General features: G+C 33.3%; 1 protein-coding gene across 1 annotated transcript; it reads right to left on the bottom strand.

The window, feature by feature from the left end:
• On the bottom strand, window positions 1-25049 carry LOC131951848 (sortilin-related receptor-like). The gene is made up of 20 exons (XM_059314250.1): window positions 24971-25049; window positions 24071-24202; window positions 23435-23521; window positions 22667-22720; window positions 21639-21656; window positions 20929-21057; window positions 19311-19404; window positions 18521-18702; window positions 17430-17551; window positions 15659-15808; window positions 14573-14834; window positions 12732-12833; window positions 12532-12623; window positions 11249-11423; window positions 10517-10626; window positions 9829-10006; window positions 8274-8374; window positions 7530-7695; window positions 6245-6463; window positions 1-4231 (listed from the first exon to the last, which is right to left on the bottom strand). Exons 1-20 carry the CDS (start codon window positions 25044-25046, stop codon window positions 4173-4175), a joined length of 2508 nt encoding a protein of 835 aa, XP_059170233.1. The 5' UTR covers window positions 25047-25049; the 3' UTR covers window positions 1-4172.
• Window positions 25050-25158: the final 109 nt, after the last annotated feature.

The following is a 25158-nucleotide window of genomic DNA, read 5'->3' as shown; positions in this document are numbered from 1 at the left end:
TTTTTTTAATCTGACAATCCATAAATAACCCTGTATGAATTCTTTCCTTCAAAAAAAAATCTTTTTTGCAACTTACAACTAATAATTTACAACTGGTAAAATACCAACATACCTACAAGGCAGGTGAAAAGACTGTAAAGCCCATAGTCAACAGACAACTAAAGCCACAGAGACAGGACTGGATAAGAAAACATTAGAGCCTAGCCTAGGTCCCAAGCTACACAGGAAAATTATGCTAAATGTACACTAAATTTATAACATGTTTGATTAAGTGATTGGTAAGGATTATTTGATTACTTGCAAGAAATCCATGAATGGCTTCAATAGGACAGATAGACAAGTCCTAGGCCTACACATTTTGAGCTACTATGAAGATGGGCTAACATGGTGTAAATTGCTGCATTTAGAAAAGGGTAAATTGTGTTAAGGACTAAGCCCTTGTTCACGGCTAACTTGTACAAAGTGAAGATTATGTATTTTGTCAGGCCTAAAATGGTTCAAAAGTAATGCAACAGAACATAAACTTGTAAAATTGAATTTTAGAAAATAAAAAACCATGTGTCAATTCATACGGAAGTTTTACTTATGTTTAAAAAAACTGATAAGTGATCATATTAATGATTTTTTTTTAAATATTTATTTTACTAACCTGTCTCTATATTGTTTGCCAGTTCATGTAATTAATTAGGACTGATGATTACAATTTTGTATTTTAATTAGATTTCAAATCCCAATTTTATAGAGAAAAAGTGAAAATAAATGAGATTCAATATGTAGATCTGTAAAATAAAAAGTCAAAGTTATTGAGGGAAAAAGATCTAAAAATACCCATATAGAGTGTTGAAACAGAAATTGAGAAAAGGAAAAAAAAGTACATAATTCAGATTTTTCAAAGTTTATCTATTTGAAAACTAATAGCTAAAATGTTTTTTAAAAATTAATTTTTAATTTAACAATACACTGTCTTCACCGTTAAAAAATATCTTGAACATAATGTTACTGTTTAAGATGAAAATTAACTTTCTATTGATTGAAAATTAAAAAAGATACTTCTAAACAATATTTATTGCAAATATTAAAAAAATAAAATAATATCTTGATATTATTTGAAAATCATAGAAAATAACAAATATTATAATTTTTGTACATTTTAAAAAAATAATTATCATTGTGATGATTATAATCATTCCAATAAAATTTCAATATGAGATTTCACAAACGGCAGAAGGCATCGATACTACAACAATATTTTCCTTAAATATTTTTTTTTTTTTTACAAACAATAGATTCAAACTAGAGAATGTTTTTTTAACAAACCATATTTTTGTATAACAAAAAAATGTGTACAAATATTGAAAATGGTAAACCATTAAATTACAGTGTTCATAAGTTTGAACTATTTTTTTTAAATACACTAATGAACACTAAAGCTACTTCAGAAAAAAAAAAACAAGAAAAGAGAAACAGATCTTGAAAATGACTAAGAAAACTTTTTACTAAAAAGGATAAGAAATATAAATCAGGTTGGAGGCTATGAGCAAGCTTTGAGTGAGACAAACAGCTATGGAATGTTGCAGCAGGAATGATCTCACATCTATTAAATATAATCAAAGGGAGAAAAAACCCTGCAGCATCAATTACACTTCTAAATAAACACCTAAGGGAAGCAACTGTCAATTATATTTTAAAATAAATACTAAAGGGAAAGAACTGTCAACTGTATTTAAAAAAAAATACTTAAGGGGAAAAACTGTGTATATTATTTTTTAAAACAAAAAACTAAGAGCAATGATGAATTCTCAATTTCTACATTAATATAAGGACAATTCAATAGGGTCTAAACTGAGCATAAAAGTATAAGCAGGTAATTTGAAAATGAATATTTATGGTATCACAAAATTGTTTTTGAAATTTGTTTAAATGTATGAAATTCACAAATCATATCTGAATAGCCTACAAGCATAAAAAAGAAACCAAAAAAGAAACTACTAGTAAGATTTTTTAACATCAAATTAGCAATTTATATTTTTAAAAAATCACAATAAATTCAAAGTGAACTTAATGTACAAACTGCAGGCTTTATAAAATAATAACTGTGCTGAGATTCAAACTTGAAGTCATAGTTTTATAAATTATTGGTTAATCATGACCAAAATGGAGAAAAACAAAGATGAGAAAAACAAAGATATTGAAACCTTAAACTGTTATCAGAACAATACAAGAACTGTTTCACTAATTATAGCAAATTAGGGTTAAGTTTTAATACCTGATCCAAAAAAATGTGTTCACAATATATAAATGAAATTCCTGCACATAAATTTGTTATGTTACAAAAGTCACCCCAGCTAGAATTAGCAAGAAAAAAAAATAATTATACAGTACATCAATCATCATTGTCAAGTTATTAAGTATATCATTTCCAATTTTTCTTGATATGTTTAATGAGATAATATAAGAAATTCAATAACATCTATAATACAATTATATTACATAAGCCAACAGAGATATATATGTATGTATCAACAAAAAGCAACCTAAAGAAAAAAATTTGAAAATCCTGTTAACATACAAATAAAAAATATAGCTTACCTGCTATGGTGTATATAATTATATGTATGATATACAGTCAAGAGAGTAAAGGAATCGGTAACAGAAGGATCTTCAGCATGCTTAAACACATTTAAAAACTATCTTTAGCTATTTGATAGTATAGATGATATCAAGTGAAAAAAAAAATCCTTTCTTAGAAAATATAAATACAAAAAGCGTGTAAAAAGGCTGTAATTTTGACTTGTAGATAGCTTAATGCAGAAAATTTTATTTTTTTCTGCCTATTTTTCATCCGGTTCGGATAATAATTCATAAACTAGTATTCTACAGGGGTGGGGGTGGGTGGGGGGTGTAATAGTATAAAGTATAATTTATATTGCAATTAATTAGTTAATTAGTTAACACATTTTTAAAAAATCTTTTGATTGAATGTTAATTTTTTTGTTTTAATTTATCAACACATTCTCTACCCTGTTAAATTAAATTAATTGATTAATCTGCCAGGTTTTAAATAAAATAAAAACTCACAGCTTAGTGATGAAGACCCTACTGTTACCGTTACTTTCAAGCGTGGACATAAAGACAAAAAGCTAAGAGATAAATAAACCCCACAACCCATACAAGAAGATTACAGTCAAGATATTAATAGTAAAAAATAAAAAAAAGTAAAGCACAATTAACTTTGGAACAGTATGATTTTAAAGAAAAAAAAAAAAAAAAAACAACCTTATTAGTATTTTGGTAAGTTAAAATTATGGATTAACAACAGAGAGTAATACTTGCACAGAATGAAATGAAACAAACCTTGCTATATAAAAATTTATCACAAACCAGAGAACAGACTAGAGCTCTGCATATGTTCTCAATAACATCAGAACACATTTCATCTCCATTTTTGTAGTGTCAGTAGTTTTATAAGCCACTTTAAGATTACAATTTACACAATTTTCATTTACAAAATTCTCAGTGTCATCTATTATTTTATTGAAACTGCTGCATAAAATTATGCATTCAGAAAATATGCATGACAAGAAATATTTTTAAGTATTATTTTTAATCAATTTAAAATTAAATTTAAAGCTGATAAAAATAGTTACTAAATTTAAAAAATGTGAATAAAAGATGTCTAACTTATGTGGCAAGAGTGTTTGGTTAACAAAACAAGTTAAAGTACCCAGGGTTATTTTCTTTGTACAAATATATTTTTGTCAAGTACATGATCCATTAATTTACAGTAATTTTAAATCCATTATAAAAAATATGGATCTGTTTTTATATTAAAATAATTATTTTCTTCGGTATACTTTTTATTTATTTATCAAATTATTTCCCTTTTATTTTACTTTTAATCCCCCTTCAAATTTTAAACTTATACCCTCATTTTAATTACTTCCCCTGATTTTCAATTGGGTGAAAATATTGTGTAACTCTTGCAATATAAGTGTAGACTGGTCAAGATTTCACAAAATATTTAAAAATAATCAAATAAATATTTTTTTAAAAATAGAAATAAAAGATTACTTTTTTACCAACTGTAGCTTAACATTTAACAACATTTTTTTTTTTTTAAATGATGGATTAAAATAAATAAAAAATGTTTTTGATCAACTTGAAACAAGAATTTAAGCAATAACCAGAGGCTCATCATCAGAGAAACCTTGAATCATTGGCTCATCACCATCTGAAAGATCCAAGAATATGCCATTAATGACAGGTGTGTAAGAAATAAAGTAGTTAAAATGTAGTTTTATTTTAAATCATTTTATATCAATATGGAAACAAAACAAAAGTATTCTGTAATAAACTTTTTAAAAATTTTGTACATCATTGATCTCCACAGTATACATTTTAATTTCAAAGTTGAAATTGTAGACTGTAAAAATTCAAGAACATCAAAAAAACTTGATAGAACATAAAACTACGCTAAAAGCACAGCTGCTCATTAAGAAAATTTACAGGTCTGGTACATTTATTCCTTAATGTAAGAAATTCAACAAAGGAAGCAACCTGTTTTCAACACTTAGAATAAATCTCAAAATGACAACTCCCTTATTTTATAGAATGCTAAATAATGTTGCAGAGTGAGTAAACATTTCCAATGAGTATTTAAAAATTATTCTAGCTATTAACATCCAGTCCTTTTAGATTAATCAGAATTCATAGAACAAGGAACTATCACCAAAATAATCTGAACAGAATTCCTTGTGTGAGTAACTATCTGAATAGAATTCTTTGTGTAAGGAACTATCACTTACCAAGATCATTAGACAGAATTATAACAGGAACTATAACTTGTCAAGATCATCTGATCAAAATTCCTTGTGGGAGGAACAATTATCACTTAAAGATCAACTGATCAGAATTCCTTGTGTGAGGTAAAACTATCAATTACCAAGATCATCTGATTAGAATTATGTTAGGAACTATCACTAACCAAGATCATATGATCACATTTGTGTTAGGAACTATCACTTATCAAGACCATCTGATCAGAATTATGTTCGCGAACTATCACTTACCAAGATCAGAACTGTGTTAGGAACTATCACTTACCAAAAATAAAAAGAAAGTAAAGTTCCCTTTTCAAACCTGAAGGTCTATAGGGCAAGTGAAGTAGAGTTCACTTGTTTCTGTGACCTCGGCATATGTATGAAGAGATAGTGTGGTCAGCACTATGCCCAACTGCCTTTACTTTCCCTAATGTGAGTTAGGTACCCATCAGAGTTGGGTGGACTCAGGGATGGTCTACTGACTTGACCCGGATTTGAACTCGAGCCTTATTGGTTAGTAGTCAAGCTCTTTACCCCTAGACCACTCCATCCCATATTAAAGGATATAGTTGACGGCTCCTCGCCTAATGTTGCATAACCGTCACATCAGTGTAGACATCAGTGTAGGTAAATATACACACCAACACACGTAATTACACACAAAATTATAGTGAAGTATTCATTACCACTTAAGTAGCATTACCAAGATCATCAGATCAGAATTGTGCTAGGAACTATCACTTACCAAGATCATCTGATTAGAATTGTGTAAGGAACTATCACTTACCCAGATCATCAGATCAGAATTGTGCTAGGAAATATCACTTACCAAGATCATCTGATCAGAATTATGTTAAGAACTATCACTTACCCAGATCATCTGATCAGAATTGTGCTAGGAACTACCACTTACCATGATTATCTGATCAGAACTGTGTAAGGAACTACCACTTACCAAGATCATCTGATCAGAATTGTGCTAGGAAATATCACTTACCAAGATCATCTGATCAGAATTATGTTAAGAACTATCACTTACCCAGATCATCTGATCAGAATTGTGCTAGGAACTACCACTTACCATGATCATCTGATCAGAACTGTGTAAGGAACTACCACTTACCAAGATCATCTGATCAGAACTGTGTAAGGAACTACCACTTACCCAGATCATCTGACCAGAACTGTGTAAGGAACTATCACTTACCCAGATCATCTGACCAGAACTGTGTAAGGAACTATCACTTACCCAGATCATCTGACCAGAACTGTGTAAGGAACTACCACTTACCCAGATCATCTGATCAGAATTGTGCTAGGAACTACCACTTACCAAGATCATCTGATCAGAATTGTGCTAGGAACTACCACTTACCAAGATCATCTGATCAGAATACCTTGTGTGAGGTACAACTATCACTTACCCAGATCATCTGAAAATGTCGTGGTGCCAGACTGGATGTTGTAGTGACTGTTGGCAAAAGCCAGAAAGCTGCGCTGGAGCCGCCTGTGCCTGACGATGAAGAAGACCAGCCCAGCACTCAGGCCCACCACTACAACAGCCACGGGGACCAGGATGGCCACAAAGTTGGTTTGGCTAAGGGAGATCACCTTGTCATTTGTTGGGGCATCCACATTTTCAACTGAAAGGGGAGATAATCTACAGGTTAATTTTTCTAGCTACAAAATATGTTTTCATTTGACATCATTCTATTCAAGAAAAATATATGCTTAGTTGGTGGCAGATATATTTTTTTTTTTTATTAATGCAAATTTTATTTGACAATTTTTAAATGAGTTTCACTGAAACAAAAATACAATAGGTTAAAACAAGCAGTTTTAATCAAATTAATTTTGAATGGAAATATTGCTAAACACAAAAGACAATAATTTTAAAATCTTTTTAAAATCTGTTCTTATTTACAATGAAAATTCTTTAAATCGCTCATGCCTAAACTATTTCCCTAGAAATTCTAAAATAAGTGGGACAGCATGGTCAAGTGATAGAGCACTTTTGTTAGCCTGAAGGTCTGGAGTTCGGTTCTCAGTCCGGACTCGAGACTGAAGCATGTCCCTTAGCCCACCCAGCTCTGATGGGTATCTGACTGATGTTAGAGAAAGTTAAGGCAGCTGGATGTAGAGCTGGCCACACTGTCCCTCCATATGCTGAGGCCAAGAAACATATGAACACTACTCCACCTGCCCAAAAAATCATTAGGTCTTAACACAGTTTCAGTCAAGGAGGATGGATTGAAATGGGAAAAAGGTGTTTAAAAAATTTTTTAAATATTTTTTCTTGTCTAAATTATATTTTAGCCATAGAGGATTTTTTTCGTGTGAAGTTTTATTCAAACTGGGAAAAAGGTGTTTAAATAATTTTTAAAATAGTTTTTCTTGTCTAAATTATATTTTAGCCATAGAGGATTTTTTGTGTGAAGTTCTATTTAAACACTCCTAACATCTGCATCCAACATAGTAGGACAGTGGTGATATTCGTGGGTTCCAATCCAAGACAGACATCTGGATAATCAGTGAATTATAGACACAGTTTATTTTTTTTTAATTTTGGGTTCAGAAAAGGCTGGAACAGGCAGAGACTGTAAGTTTAGAAAATGTGTGCTTGACTGTTACATCAAAAAACACTATATCCTTATACCATTATAATAGGTTCCTAATGATTAATGAGAATAAAGGTTAACCATTACTTACATGAGAACTGCAGCTCTTGTGACATAGCAATGGTTTCTCCTTCTTTAGACATGGCATGAACTTTAAAAAAATATGTGCCGTCAGTAGGAAGGGACAGAAGTATTTCTTGTTTAGATGTATGATTTTTCATTGTTGTCTCCCCTTGTGAGCTGAACACCAAAAACTCCTAGAATATACAATAAAAAAAAAATTAAATTTACAATCACATTTAGAAAATTTATTCCCCTATGCAAAGATGCACATAAATAGCATTATATCTTTTAGAGAATCATTTCCCCAAAGCAAATCCTCAAACAAATAAAATTTGCAAAGATGCACATAAGTAAAACTATATCTTTGTTATAAATCTGATTCAGTCTTAAGCTATGAACCTAGAAATAGAACTTAATATGAGTATTCTGGATATTGTAATGGCAACAATTTTTTAAAATTCAAAAACAAAACAATACTGGTTAAAAAACAAGCACTATCAAGTATAGTTCCCATTTGCACCTGACAACCCAGATGAAGTAGAGTTCACCTGTTTCTGTGACCACTGCATATGTAGGTATAGTGTGGTCAGCACTATGCCCAGCCACCTTTACTTTCCCTAACCAATTCCAATACCTATCAGAGTTAGGTGGACTCATTTGTACCATGACTAGCCAGGGACCTACCTCGAGACTTTGGGTCAGAAGATGAATGCGCTACCATTCGACCCTATCATTATCAAAAAGGCTATATAAAAGTGTAATGAAGACCTACCCTGAAGTCTGGATCTGAAATAAAATCCCATGTCCACCTCAGGACCACTTGAAGTCCTCCGACATGCTCGGCCACAAAGTTCACAGGCCCAGCTAGGGAAGCTGGAAACATATGGGTACATATATAAGGTCATTTAGGTTTTTAATTCATAAATGTAGCATGATAGAAACATATACGGGTACATATATAAGGTCATTAGGTTTTTACTTTATAAATGTAGCATGATAGAAACATATGGGTACATATATAAGGTCATTTAGGTTTTTACTTCATAAATGTAGCATGATAGAAACATATACGGGTACATATATAAGGTCATTAGGTTTTTACTTTATAAATGTAGCATGATAGAAACATATATGGGTACATATATAAGGTCATTTAGGTCTTTAATTCATAAATGTAGCATAATAGAAACATATATATGGGTACATATATAAGGTCATTTAGGTTTTTAATTCATACATGTAGCATGATAGAAACATATATGGGTACATATCTAAGGTCATTAAGGTTTTTAATTCATACATGTAGCATGATAGAAACATATACGGGTACATATATAAGGTCATTTAGGTTTTTACTTCATAAATGTAGCATGACAGAAACATATATGGGTACATATATAAGGTCATTTAGGTTTTTACTTCATAAATGTAGCATGACAGAAACATATACGGGTACATATATAAGGTCATTTAGGTTTTTACTTCATAAATGTAGCATGATAGAAACATATACGGGTACATATATAAGGTCATTAGGTTTTTACTTTATAAATGTAGCATGATAGAAACATATATGGGTACATATATAAGGTCATTTAGGTCTTTAATTCATAAATGTAGCATAATAGAAACATATATATGGGTACATATATAAGGTCATTTAGGTTTTTAATTCATACATGTAGCATGATAGAAACATATATGGGTACATATCTAAGGTCATTAAGGTTTTTAATTCATACATGTAGCATGATAGAAACATATGGGTACATATATAAGGTCATTTAGGTTTTTACTTCATAAATGTAGCATGACAGAAACATATATGGGTATAAGTTATCATTCTGTTTAGGTTTTTACTTCATGTTTTTACTCTCAACTATATTTAATAATAAAAATTAGTTATTTGATAAATTTATTCAAAATTATGCTGAATCTGAGTCGTATTGCCACTATTGCTCAGGTAGAGACCCTAAATATAATCTGATACAAAAAATATTTTATAACTATATATATATATATATATATATTCATATTTTATAAAAATATAAAAAATCAAAATTTTAAAAATAACGACCACCTTCACATATATATATATATATATATATATATATATATATATATATATATATATATAATTATATAATTATATAGATATATATATCTGAAACTTTTGTTACTCAAATTTTGTGAAACCAGAAAGTGAATCAAAAAGATTACAAGGGGAATGTAGATGTTCATAGTTTAACACTGAGGTTACTTAACTGAACTGGGACACACCATAAACGGAAATACCCAAACCGTACGGGCACAAATCAGAAACTCACGTATTTTGACTTTCAACACCGGGCTGTTCTGTGAGCCAGGAACTAAAGTGCGGACACTGAAGGTGTATATCTGGTTGTCCTTCACAGATAGGGTGTGCTTGATTTTGGTGAGAGAAGTCTGCTGGACAGCTATTTCTGTGCTAGGGTTATCCCCATTTTGCACAGTAATGATGTAGCCCTATGTACAAAATAGTTAAAAGTTTTGATAATTTATATACAATTGAACAATATCATATTATAATGATGAAAGAAATTTATCTGAATCACATAGGGACCATATATTAGTATCACACATTATATGGAACAAACAATTTATGAATTATACATTTTATAGACCACAAATTTTGTTGACTAAATTTGTACTGGTCCACACTTTTGAAGGGTCACATTTTTTGTGGACTCACATTTAAGGGCAACAAATTATCACAGGTTTTTTGGGCAAACCTAGCTGTGGCCTTAACCACATATTTTATAAACTAGTAACATATTTAACATTCATTTAACCAACCACTTAAAAAAAACACCATAATGTGTAGGAAACAAAATAAACAGAAATGTTAGTGAATACATTACAAGGACAGTTAATCATACAGACCACATTATAAAAAGACCACAAGCTCTATGAACTAAATATTTCTAGGTTTATAAGGATAAAATGAAGAGAATCTATAAACAATCTGAAACTCACAATTTCCCTGGACTGTTTGTAGCAGGAGGCTGTCCATTTGAGAGTGACATTAAACTGGTAGGACTCATGAGTAAGTTCATATTCTAGGTCTTTTGGTGGTGCCTTATCATCTAGGGAATTAAATGTAATAGAAATTTGTCACAGATATTATAGGGTTAATTCAAACTAGATGTTTTCCCCTTTCTCTATTCATGGTGCCTTATCAGCTGGGAGAAACAGTGAAAGGGTTAGTTTGACTAGATTATTTCCCTTTAATTATCAATATAGCTCACTACCTATACCAATTCTAAAACATGTTTTCATAGTTTATATTTCAGAATTTTTTTAACTTCACTGCTTTCATAACCACTAAGACAACTAACGGAGCATAATGGAGCATAACGGAGCATAATGCATTAAATTTTCTGTATATATGGAAAAGTTCAAGTGGTGTATGTAAATATGAGCAGCTGTGTTTTACAGTGAAATGCTAAGTCCTCATATTCAAGAGAAGTGTTTCTTCCAGACTTTTTTATATTTTCGAGTGGGGCGGACAACATTTTCTGGAGGGAGGGGGGGGGGGGGGGGGGGCACTGGTAAAAGTATATGTTATATGTTTTCTAAATAAATTCTATTTCGTTTGGGGGGGGGGGGGGGGCAGGGGCAGAGCCGAAGAGATGCCTGGAAGAAACTCTGTTCAGTGTCTAAGCCACCATTGCATGTTAGGTAAATAAATAAAATCCCACTACTGACCTTCCTCTGTTATGAAGCTGGAGACACCAGAGGACGGACAGAAAGGTGACACAGGCCGGACCCAGACAAAGTAGTTCTCACAGGCGTACAGGCCTTTGATCTCGTAACTTGATTCCAGAGATGTCAGGTTCAAAGGTGAGGCGTGGTTGTCATGGGTGTAGTAGATGTGGAATTTCTGTGGGGATATAATTATTGCGTGATTTTTAAATTATTTCCCTATATGAATTTCTGTGGGAGTATTACCATTGTGACTTTTAAAAACTATTTCCCTCTAAGAAATTCTGTGGGAAGTTTTTAAAACTTTTTTTGCTCTATGAAATTCTGTATAAGAAAAGGTTTTGTGTTTTATTTCGGTAAGAATATAATCATTTTTTTTTGTTTCAGTGTTTATCTTATTTTACAGACCGAACAGCTAGAAAATTCTTATCAAATCACTGGTAACAGATTACCTCAGGTAAAATCTTTCATTGTCTCAGACATGTCCTACACTTGAATCATTATTTCAACTATTTAAGTCAATTCATAATTCACATTATTTAGACCAGGGGTCTCCAAACTACGGCCCACGGGCCGGATGCGGCCCGCGAAGTCCTCTCATCCGGCCTGCGGAGATCTTATTGTCCACGGAAAAAAAACATTTGTTAGTGATGACTAAGGAACTTTGCCCAGAAAAATCAAAGACATGCCTGGAAGAAACTGGCCCCCGAACTGAAATTTGATAGTTAATGCGGCCCTCGGACTGAAAAGTTTGGAGATCCCTGATTTAGACCAAAAGCTTGTCCTAATGCACCTAACTAAGATTTTACCTTTATGGATAGTTTCCCATAAATTTATAAACTTTAACACATGATGCAATAATAACTTTAAAAAATAAAAATAAAAATGTTATACAAGCATACACACTTAATTAACAAAACATTAAAATAGTTAAAAGTAGAGTTCCCCTTCCAAACTTGACGGTCTATGGGGCAAGTGAAGTACAGTTCACCTGTTTATGTGACCTTTGCATATAAAGGGATAGTGTGGTCAGCACTATCCTCAGCCACCTAATGTGAGTTAGAGCTGGGTGGACTCAGGGACGGTCAACTGACTTGAACCTGGATTCTAAATCGAGTCTTATGTGTTAGCTCTCTACCGCTAGGCCACTCCGTCCCAATTAAAATAGTTTACCAAAATAAAACTTAACCCGAAATTTACTTAGGTCCATTTAGACAAATATCATATTATTTGCTTAAAGAAGAACAACTAACACCAGGTAAGGGATGCTAGTGGAGAAAGCCTACCTTAGCTGAACCCTGGGTAACATTGAAGGACACCATGGCACTTGTGGGTCCAGTTTTCTCAACCTTAGCTATGCTGACCAGAGGCTGTGTGCCTGCAACATTCACAAATCTCATAAAAAGGCCAGGGTGTGTGATTTATTGAAAATAAATTTTAAACAAAGACTGATGCAGAAAAAAAAAAATCAACAGCCTGACATTACCTGTGGTAGTACTGAATGCCTTCCATGCTAGGCCCTTCACTTTATTGGCATACAAGGCTTGCACCAACACTTTAAAATCACTCTGTGGGCAAAGGTCAGCAACTGGAAAAACCATTGTAATAAATGTTATCCATAAATTAAGACTCAACAAATTCACATTCTATGTAGACCAGGGGTCTCCAAACTTTTCAGTCCGAGGGCCGAATTAACTATCAAATTTCAGTTCGGGGGCCAGTTTCTTCCAAGCTAAGTTCCACATCATCCCCAACAAACGATTTTTCCTTGGACAAAAGGATTTCCGCGGGCCGGATGAGAGGACTTCGCGGGCCGCATTCGCGGGCCGCATCCGGCCCGCGGGCCGTAGTTTGGAGACCCCTGATGTAGACAATAAAACACTTAGCATTTTGCTAATTTGAAATACATTAATCCAGCAGACGGTCCAGGAAACACAGTTTAAGCTAATTTGTCACAATACATCAAATAAGTATTTAATAAAAGTTAAAGTTTTCTATTTCAACTCCACTTGCAAGAAAATACATATCTTTAATAAATATGAACTATAAACAAAAAGTAATATAAGAATGTCTATTATGCATTACAAACATTGAACCCTATTTATAATTTAGTAACTATTAAATTTAACTTTATTGTAATGACTTTTTGGAATACAATTTCCGTTTGTTTCCCTTTATTATTTAAATAATTATTATGGGAAGTAACTAGCACATTTATATTCAACGTGCAAGATTTTATCTTTTTCAACATTGTAGTATATTGATTTTTAAATATCTAATTACATTTAAGTATATAAATACATTTTAAACTGATTTTTGTTATGGATGTAATTGTTTTAGCAAAAATATGTAATAGGTCATTCAATACTTTTAATAGTAAGCAACCAGATAATTAAAATTTAATTTTTTTAAAAAGGTGGGAGTGAGCTCCCCTAAGCTTACTTGTATCTTGTTATGCAACAGTAAGGGTTAGAATAGTATTCCAGTGGAATCCAGCAATAGTAGGAATGGTAAGTAAGTTAAGGACAGGACTAGTTTTTTTTTTTTAAAATATATAGGCAATAAGTTCCTAGAAGATGCTGCTTTATGAGAATATGTTGTAGAATTATCAAAGTCTGAAGTTTTTGAAAAAAGTTCCTAGAATATGCTTTATGAGAATGTTATACATTTTTAAATACTGAAGTTTTTGAGAAACTGGAAATAAAGTAAATATCACCTCATGTTACCGAAATTTGCACATAAGTTGTTAGGAACCTATATGTTGGATCTGATATACTTAAATTTTCGCCCACCTAACACTACAGGAACTGTACTCAAAGACACAGACACAAACAAACAAGATTACAAAACAGGGTTAATCTAACTCAGGCAGGTGTATTTCAAAATCTCGATTTGTTTTGCATACAAGAAAGAAAAAACATTAACCGAACAAACTTCTTCTTCTTCTTCGTTCTTAATTTTAGTGTTGAAGGGGATCGAGATTTATCTGCCAGTGGGTTTGAACTCGAGACTTTGTTCAAATTTATCAACCATGAGCTTTTTGCCGACTCGACCACGCCTCCAACACAATTAAGCGTTATGTGTCAATTGGTTATGCGCCATTGAGGCCATTGACTCCGATTTCAGCCTGCTTTTCTTTTTGGATTCGCTTCCATAGCCTTTGTCCAACCAAGAACAAACTACAAGGCAACAGTTGTTTGATTTTGGAGTTGTCTCTCCTAGATGAGTGGCTGTCCCCAGCTAACGAGCCTCATCTGCCCGAGACCGAACAAACAACATGGCTCTAATATACTTAATTAAACAATAAAAATTTGCAAGTTAATTTACCTAATAAGCTCGTCTCTGTTTTGCTGAGCTCTTTCTCAACATCTTTGATCTCCCCGGCTGGGAAAATAGGAGAGCTCTGCTTCAAAGAGATGACCGTGACCTTGTACCCAACAGCATTGGGGTCAGTGACCCACTTAACAGTAAACCCAGTGGCCGAAACATTGGCAACCGTCACCTTCAGGTCAAACTGGGGTATACTGTCCGTTGCGATGGTGACTTTTTTAGATGGAGTTCCTTCCCCTGCTGAGGTTACCGCTGTGACCTGTGGGTTAATTAATTATTAATGACGGGGCTACAGAAATAATGAAGTCAGATTTGATCAAGTGTTTTGTGTTGATATTTATGTCAAAGAATGTGTGTAGTATGGTCATAACGGCTAAGTATAATAGAGGCGTAGCGACCCTTCCCGGCGCCGGGGACAAACTTTCAATTTGCATCCCCCCCTCAAACTTTTGATTTGCACCCCACCTCAAACTTTCAATTTGGCGCCCCCCCTCGCTACGCCTCTGAAGTATAATTAAGAAAAAGTGTGTGCATAATTAAGACATAAAGGCTGAGTATATTCAAAATATATGTGTATAATTAAGTCATAATGGCTGAGTATAATCAAGAATATATGTGTATAATTAATTCATAATGACAGTGATCAAGTAGATCTGTGTGTGTAAAATTAAGTAGTAATGGCTGTATATAATTAGGAATATGGTTACAATTAAATCATAACAGCAGTGTATAGTCAACATTGTATGAGCACAAACAATCCTTAACAAAATAATAGCTGTGTAAAAATCAAGAATATGTGTGAATTTAAAAACAAAACTAAGTGGCCAAACTAAAAAACAAATACAGCAATCCCCTGTTATGTAATTTATAACAGGGGGTAGACAATGCTTTTGGGGCTAAAATAAAGGAAAGCTGTTTGTTCTTTAGGCATCCCTAAAGTTTCTTTAAATTAGAACAAAACTATCACATCATTATTTTCATCAAATTCAATCCCCAAAGTTAAAAGGATCAAACTGATCATTTATTTTTGTTAATGAAAGTAAAGAAACAAACTAAAAAAAAAAACACCCCACTAAAACTCACCCAAAAATCATAAGTCTTGCCCTTTTCAATCTGCTCCACTACGCTTGTCTGGTAGTCCACATTTTTCAACTGCTGGTATTGGCCTGTTATGGTTTTAGACAGGACTTCCCCTGCAGACACACCTTTGCTGTCCACTTGTTGGTAATAGACCTGAGAACACATTGTTTTCACATTTCAAATAGACATTAGGATACTGCGAGCAATACCTTTTTTAATTAATTTTACACTTTAAATAGACATTAAGATTCTGAGTTCAATACTTTTTAACTGTTTTCACACTTCAAATAGACATTAGGATTCTGGGTTCAATACATTTTATATGTTTTCACACTTCAAATAGACATTAGGATACTGCGATCAATACCTTTTTTAATTAATTTTTACACTTTAAATAGACATTAAGATTCTGAGTTCAATACTTTTTATGTTTTCGCACTTCAAATAGACATTAGGATTCTGGGTTCAATACATTTTATATGTTTTTACACTTCAAATAGACATTAGGATACTGCCATCAATACCTTTTTTAATTAATTTTTACACTTTAAATAGACATTAAGATTCTGAGTTCAATACTTTTTATATGTTTTCGCACTTCAAATAGACATTAGGATTCTGGGTTCAATACATTTTATATGTTTTCAACCTTCAACTAGACATTAGGATTGTGGGTTTGATCCATTTTATATGCTTTTACACTTCAAATTGACATTAGGATTCTGAGATTATTACTTTTTATCTCTACATCTGAAGACAAAAAATATTCAAATTAAATAAAAACTAAACAAACAGATAGTATTATATGAAAAAAATTAATATATAACATATATTTAATACACAGTCATACACATATAAAAATGACAAATAATAAATATAAAATATAGATTAAAGGAATGGTAAAATATAAAAATATCATGAGAAACAGCATAAGACAATTTTTTGGCACACCAAACAAGTTGATGTGGGATTGCGTGGTCAACTAGCAGAGCTTATGACTGCTACCCTAAAGACCCAAGTTTGGATCCTAGGCTTGAGTCAGTAGGATATTCCTGAGCCCACCCAGCTCTGATAGGTACCTGACTCACATCAGGGAAACAAAGCCGGCTGGGCATAGTGCTGACAACACAATCTCCTTGTATGCTGAAGTCATGCAACAGATGAACTCTACTTCATCTGCACCTTATGTTTTGGGCAGGAACGGGAAAACACTATGTGAACGGCCATAGCATTAAATTTTTAAAATACCAAAATATTCATAATCGCGAATTATTTAATCCAGCTAAAGACGTCCATTACATAGAACAAAATCATTCTACTATAAACAACACCCTATTTTCGCCTACACTTTTCTGAACCAAACTTTGATGTGTCATGAAATTAAATAATTATTTTGATTTTTTTTCCGAAAAAAAAACCAACTTCCAACTGTAATTTATTAATTAGATTGTTTTCATAAGAAAAAAAAATTAATTTATAACTAAAATATATCAAACAGATTGTGTTTCCATAATAAAAACACATTTACAACTATATCATATAGATAGTGTTCCCATTAGAAAAACTATCACCTATTCTGTAATTTTTGTTAATAGAAAAAAAACACTTCTCTATCATATTGTATATTTTCATCAGAAAGGTCTCGGTGTGGTCGAGTCGGTTAAGCTCATGGTTACCGAAAAGTTTCGAGTTCGAACCCTCGGGCAGATGAGTCTCGTTAGCTGGGGGACAGCCACTCTTCTAGGAGAGACAACTCCAAAATCAAACAACTTACCACATAGCTAATAATTTTCCCATTAGCTGCATCAGGTTTCTTCCACTGGACATCCACAATGTAAGTGACCGGGTAGTTCTCCAGTCGCAGGGCTGTCGTCACAGACTTGGGTTCAGATGGCACTGATGATAAACAGATATTTTAATTAAACCTGCTCGTTTGAGTCGACCCAGCTCTGATGGGTACCTGGCTCACATTAGGGAAATTAATTGTGGCTGGGCATAGAGCATATCCCTTCACATGCAGGGGCCACAGAAACAGGTGAAATCTACTTCAATTGCCACATGGACCATCAGGTTCAAAACGGTACTGTACTTGCTTGTTTATTCATCATAAGTGTTTGTTAAGGGGCAATCATGGCAAAATAGAATGTACTACAGTATTTAGACACAGGGAAAGATATTTGAGATTTTTTTTCTGGCTTAACAAAAAAAAAAGACTTTTTATACAAATGACCCACTATTTCCTCTTTTAAATGATTTAAAAGTGTCAAATAGCTATCTCAAAACGTGCATTTTTTTTTAAACAAACGATTAAACTGATTTTGTGTCTACTTCATTATTTAAATGGTTGAAGGGCTTAAATGGGTAACATGTTTAATTTGTGTTAAATGGAAACAGATGATGTTTAAATAATTACCAAATTCTCAACAGGTTTTCCAACAAATTCAAATAAAGACAATTTAAAAAGGTTTAAATTGTTTTTGTTTTCTTTTTAGATAGAAAAGCATGCTGACAATTTTTTTTTCAATTCCCATTTAGTTTTTGGGTTGTCTTGAAGAAAACAAGCAGTGATGGTAGAGAGAAAACCTAAACTCTGGTAATTTAACTCACACCTATTGTAAGTTGGCATTTTACTGGCCTCTTAAATTTTGTCTTAAAAGATTAAGAAACATGTAGCAATGAGAAAAATATAACACTCACAGCCATCTAAAGTGGGCATTTCACTGGTGTCTTAAATTTTGTCTTAAAAGAAACAGGTAGCAATGAGAAAAATATAAAACTCACAGCCGTCTAAAGTGGGCGTTTCACTGGCCTCTTAAATTTTGTCTTAAAAGAAACATGTAGCAATGAGAAAAATATAAAACTCACAACCATCTAAAGTGGACATTTCACTGGTGTCAACTGGGCAGAGTCTCTTGGAGGTGGTCTGGAAGAAAACAAAGACGTATGGTGTGGCTGGCTTCAGCCCGAGTATTGTGTCATCTGATCCAGAAATTCTTGAAAAGTTTTTCCAGGTCAAGTTGGCTTTAGGGAGATCAGGCACTTTTTCTCTGTTGGAAACAGTTTCACAAACAGTTTAAATACTCAGAAATCAATTTATACAAATGTAGAAGGGCGGCGTGGCCTAGCAGTAGAGAATCAGGGTGCAAACCCGAAAGTCTCGAGTTCGAATCTGGGTTCAAAACAGTAGAGCGTCTGAGTCCAACCAGCACTGATGGGTACCTAACTCACGTTAGGGAAAGTAAAGGCAGCTGGGCATGGTGTTGACCACATTATCCTTTTGTATGCCGAGGTCATTAAAACAGATTATTTTGCAGAAGTTTTTAATAGTAGTCTGGGTCATTGTATTTCTAGAGTTGGCATTTTTAGTTATGTTTTTTTTTCTTGTAGTTTTCCCATTCAGTTGATTTTGGATTTTATAGTGATTTTTTTTTGTAAAACAACTCAAAAAATAAAAGAATAAGAATGCATGTTAAATAATTGTTATCACTAATTTTCCTGACAGAGGCATATTTTTTCCTGAAAAAATTATTTATCTTTTCTTCTGTAAAACTGAGTAATTTTCTTTCTTCAATAAATAAGTTATTAGTCAAGTGAAACATGAAAATAGTTTAAGTGTTAAAGAGATAAGACTTGACTCTTGCTTAATGTTACTTACGCATAGGAGATTAAGTTGGCACCAAGGGAAACAAAATGCATGCTTGTATTTGTGGGAGTCAAGTAAACATGTTGTCGGCCAAGACTTTGGCAATCTGTAAATAGAATTGTATTTTTATTATATCTTTAATTTTTATTATATTTTCAATTGCATAAACATTTGTAAATTTGTATAATTATTCCGAAAACCAACAGGAATGACAAACATAATTTTTTGTTATAGCCAACAGGGCAAATCAGGTGGTTTCAACTTTGACATACAATAGGATGCATAGCCTCACCTCCCAGAAGTCTTTAATTTTCACAAAGTATGCTGGGTACTAAACAGTGCTAAGTTGACTCATGAACCTAGATCTATGCATTGTGTGATCATAACCATAACATAAAAACTAAGCTCCACACATCAAAAACAATCCCTCACAAGAAACAACACACACATTGAAGACCCTCCATTACAGCCTATAGCTTGATGTATACAAGAAACAACACAAGCAGTGAATGAAGACCCTCCATTACAGCCCGTAGCTTATACAACAAGCAACACAAGCAGTGAAGACCCTCCATTACAACCCATAGCTTATACAACAAGCAACACAAGCAGTGAAGACCTTCCATTACAGCACATAGCTTGATGTATACAAGAAACAACACAAGCAGTGAAGACCCTCCATTACAGTTATCCTCGTCCATACAACCCATAGCTTGATATATACCAGAAACAACACAAGCAGTGAAGAGCCTACATTACAGCCCATAGCTTATACCAGAAAACACAAGCAATTTTGAACCACCATTAGAAGCCTATAGCTTGTACAAGAAACAACACACACAGTGAAGACCCTCCATTACAGCCCATAGCTTGATGTATACAAGAAACAACACAAGCAATTTTGATCCACCATTACAGCCCAAAGCTTATACAAGAACAACACACACAGTGAAGACCCTCCATTACAGCACATAGCTTGATGTGTATCAGAAACAACACAAGCAGTGTAGACCTTCCATTACAGCCCATAGCTTGATGTATACAAGAAACAACACAAGCAGTGAAGACCCTCCATTACAGCACATAGCTTGATGTACAATAAACAACACAAGCAGTGAAGACCCTCCATTACATCCCATAGCTTGAAGTATACCAGAAACAACACAAGCAGTGAAGACCCTCCATTACAGTTATCCTCGTCCATACAACCCATAGCTTGATATATACAAGAAACAACACAAGCAGTGAAGACCCTGCAGTACAGCCCATAGCTTGTACATCAAACAACACAAGCAGTGCAGGCCTTCCATTACATCCCATAGCTTGAAGTATACCAGAAACAACACAAGCAGTGAAGACCCTCCATTACAGCCCATAGTTTGTTCATCAAACAACACAAACACAGTGAAGACCCTCATTACATCCCATAGCTTGAAGTATACCAGAAACAACACACACAGTGAAGACCCTCCATTACAGACCATAGCTTATACAAGAACAACACAAGCAGTGAAGACCCTCCATTACAGCCCATAGCTTGATATATACAAGAAACAACACACACAGTGAAGACCCTCCATTACAGCCCATAGTTTGTTCATCAAACAACACAAACACAGTGCTGACCCACCATAACAGTTATCCTCGTCCATGCTGTTACCCACACAGTCCTTCTGGTTGTCACACACCTGGACCCAGGAGATGCACGTCATCTTGGTGTTGTTGCACTTGACCTGTCCAGGCAGGCACTCGTAAGGTGCTAAAAAAATATAAGGTGCTGAAAACATTGGGTGCTAAACTCAAGGTGCTATGACCCTTACAGGTCATGTATTGATGCATGGTAGATGGCGTGGCCTAGCGGTAGAGCACTAGACTGCAAAGTGTCTCGAGTTCGAAACCGGGTTCCTGAGTCTGTGAGTCCACCCAGGTCTGATTGGCATCTAACTCACGTTAGAGAAACAAAGGAGGCTTGACATAGTGCTGACCGCGCTAACCCGCTGTATGTCAAGGTCATTGTAACAGATGAACTCTACTTCCTCTGCCACATGTGTCTTGGGCACAAACGAGAAAAGATGAAGATTGATGCATTGCCACAGAAAGACATCCAAACCCCACCCCTCTGCCTTTAAAATAAGTACTTAGATTAAAGGCAAATATGTTGTTTTGGGGTTGAGTGTATCATTAATATTACATTAAGAAACTTTGGCTAACAGCACATGACTATACTTAACATGGGAGGTAAGCAAGCGTTGACATAAATTGTGAGCATAAAAAAGGAAAATAAGTTATTTTTTAACAGATTTAATAAACCATAAAATAATTGAGCATCACAATATTCACCTGCTATGACTCCATCACCTAGATTAAAAAACAAAAACAAAAAATTACATTTATTTTTTGTGACCAATCAATAGAAAATATACATAAAATGTAGTTACTAGATTAAAAACAAAATCATTAGGTAAGGGTAATTTGTTGTTTCATATATGCTTTCTAATCTGGCAGGTAGTTAATTTCTGTTCATTTGCTTTTTTATAAAAGAGATTGCTCAAACTCCTCCTTTACAATAAAGTTGAATTAGCTTTAAAATTTAAAATTTACTTTCTCGTATATACGAAGTATAGAGAAAGTCTTGTAATCGTGCAAAAAAAAAATCGAGATTTTTACAAATTTCGACGTTTTACACCTCACTGATACGGAAAAACATAATTTTGCAATCTTGTCCGTATGTCTGTGTGTCTGTCTGTCTGTCTGTGTGTGTGTGTGTCCGTGTGTAAACACGATAACTTGAGTACCATTACAGCTAGGTTGATGAAATTTCATATATAAGTATTTTATCAAAATTGTAGATCCGTATCAACTTTTGAGCGATTTCCGATAACCGGAAGTGGTACTTTTCCTACTTTGAATTTTTCAAAAGCCTATAACTTGAGTACTATTTCAGATAGATGAATGAAATTTCACATGTAAGTAAAAGATCTAATTCTCTACCTTCTGTTAAATTTTGAGTAATTTCCGTTGACCGGAAGTAGTAATTTACGCTACTTCCAATTTCTCAAAAAACGAATGTAAATTTTAAAAGTACTAATAATATTGCGCACTATTATGCGCTTTTTTATTTGGCGTTCACTTGGTGTGCAATTAATTTGTCTACGAGATTTTATTCTATTTTTAAAACTTTAAGTATTTAAAATGGATTAAAAATCATGTCTATAGCCCGAGTTCCCATCCCCTGTTATTTTATATAAGAATATTCGAGAAAGTTTAGGGGAGATCACTGCCGGTTTATTTTAACCTCTGCATTGGAGTTGTAAAATTCCCAAAATTGTTTACCAAATAAAATGATCAAATTTGGTTAAAAAACTTACATCTGTTGCTCTGGCGATAGGTCGATGCATTAATGACACTGGTGCACCGGCCATCTGCAAATAAATGGTGAATTGTGTAATAAACAAAATATTACAATGATAAAATACTAAGACTAACAAATCAAAGTTAAATAAAAATCAATGTGAATTGGAGGAAACAGAAAAACAAATCAAAACATTAGTATAAAATAGTGCATGCTTTAAATAGATCTAATAAATATGGAACAAAGGCAAAATAAAATAATTTTTAAAATGTAGCCAAAAGAAAAAAAATAAATGAAAGTAAAATAAAGCCAACAAGCCTTAGTGTTTATAATTTATGTAAAGAAAATATTTATATCAATAGAAGATCTGTAAACACTGCGCAATTTGACGGCATAGATTTAAAAATCTTGAACTGCAGGTCAAGACCAGATGACAATGCAATGTGACATTAACTTTGACATAATTTGATGTGCAATAATAATTATTTTTTTAATCATTTATATATTGCTATAAAAAGTAAAAATCTTATGGTGCTTGTATACACAATTCGATGCTTACTTTTGAGTGAGCAAATTTTAAGTCAAGTAATCTGTTATATACTTACAGCAAAGGTGTATCATAAAATTAAATATTTTTAAAAAGAAATTTTTTTCTTCTTTTTAGTGCATAAAATTTACAAAAAAGCTTGTTATTTTAAACATTTTTGGATTAATATTTTTGTTGTATCTGGCCCATTAAACAACAGACCCCCTTGCCCTCCAAATAAAAACATAATTAACTTACATGGTGGGTTGGTGGCCGTGTAATAAACACCACAGGATGGCGTGTTGCAGCAGCCCTCTTTGTGGTCGTTGAAGATGGAACAGTCCGCTGTTGAACAAAAAATAAACAAAATACTTTTTATAAACACTATTGCTACTCTCTCTCCTTTGTGGTCATTGAAGATGGAACAGTCCGCTGTAAAATAAAAAATAAACAACATGTTTTTATAAACACTATTGCTACTCTCTCCCTTTCATGGTTCACCTAGTAAGCCAAAGGTCTGGAGATCAGATCCCAGTCCGAACTCACGAACTGTAGGACGCCCCTGAGTCAACCCAGCTATGATCGATACCTGACTATGGTTGGGGAAAGTAAAGATGGCTGGGCATGGTGCCTACTGAGGTCAAGAAACATATGAACTCCTCCACCGAGGAAGAAATGCCCCAACCTGAAGCATGCCTACAGCACCCCCCTCCCCTGGACTTATTAGTAATAGTATTAGAAGAAAATATATTTTATATAGAAATACACTTAAAACAGTTTAATTTGATTTTTTAGTTATCTAATTGAACAAGTCTTATAAACCACCACACAAAACTGTATCACAAAAAAAAAATCTTATTCCATGCAGCTAGACTCAAATAAAATGTATCTTACATGCCACAGTGCCGCACTGCAGCTCATCTGAGGAGTCCATACAGTCCACTTTATTGTTGCAGCGCTTGCTGAAGGGGATACAACCCCCATCTGTCACACACTGGAACTCTGATGGTGCACACCTAGTCACATCTGTACACAGATGTCAACAAAAATATTCTGTTATTTTTTGATAAACAAAATTTTTTTAAATAGTTTTTTTTTTTAATAAACATCTGTACAGAGATGTAATAGAAAATATTCAACAAAATTGTTTAAATAATTTTTATTTTTAATTAACAGAAAAATTCTACTTGTTTTTATTAAAAAATATTTTTAGAATTAGGTAAAGGTGTTATTTTTATTATTTATACTTTAAAACGTTTTTATAAATAAACAAAAAAATTGTTATCAATTTTATTTTTGCATTTTTAGATTACTTTTTTTTTAGAAATTAACAACAACAGTGTGCTCTGTATATTTATTACATTTTTGTAAAAAAAAAACCAATAAAATAAATACTGTCATTATTTTTTAAAATATCGATTTTTTTTTTTAAATAATCTTTCTCCTAATGATCAGAATTTTTTTTTTCAATTTTAATACAAATTTTTAATAGATTTGATATAGTAACAATATTGTTTAGAAGATGGGGGATATAAAGTTCAGCAACAGACAATAACCTTTGCCTAGAAACTTGAGTGAATAAAAGAAGTATATTTTTTTCTGCTATCAGATGAGAGTAATAACTTGGGATAGCTTTGCTGTTAACTTGGTCCAGTGTAAGTCATAACTAAGTACACATCACATATTAAACAGTCAGGCATGCCATCAGACGCACAACCTCCGGCCTGTTGACCTGAGAATGACCCCTAAAGTGACCCCTTGGAATGACCCCTAAAGTGACCCCTAGTGACTTACTTTGACAGTTCCTCTCATCATCCCCTTGTGGACAGTCTGGGGTGCCATCACAGACCCAAGACTTCCACACACACATCCTCCGGCCTGTTGACCTGAGATTGACCCCTAGAATGACCCCCTAGAATGACCCCTAAAGTGACCCCTATTGACTTACTTTGACAGTTCCTCTCATCATCCCCTTGTGGACA

This window comes from Physella acuta, unplaced genomic scaffold, assembly GCF_028476545.2.
Source record: "Physella acuta isolate Inbredline_101_S28 unplaced genomic scaffold, ASM2847654v3 ptg000832l, whole genome shotgun sequence".
Classification (NCBI taxonomy): domain Eukaryota; kingdom Metazoa; phylum Mollusca; class Gastropoda; family Physidae; genus Physella; species Physella acuta.
The sequence above is the reverse complement of the archived record's forward strand: the minus strand, read 5'-3'. Positions and strand labels throughout refer to the sequence as shown.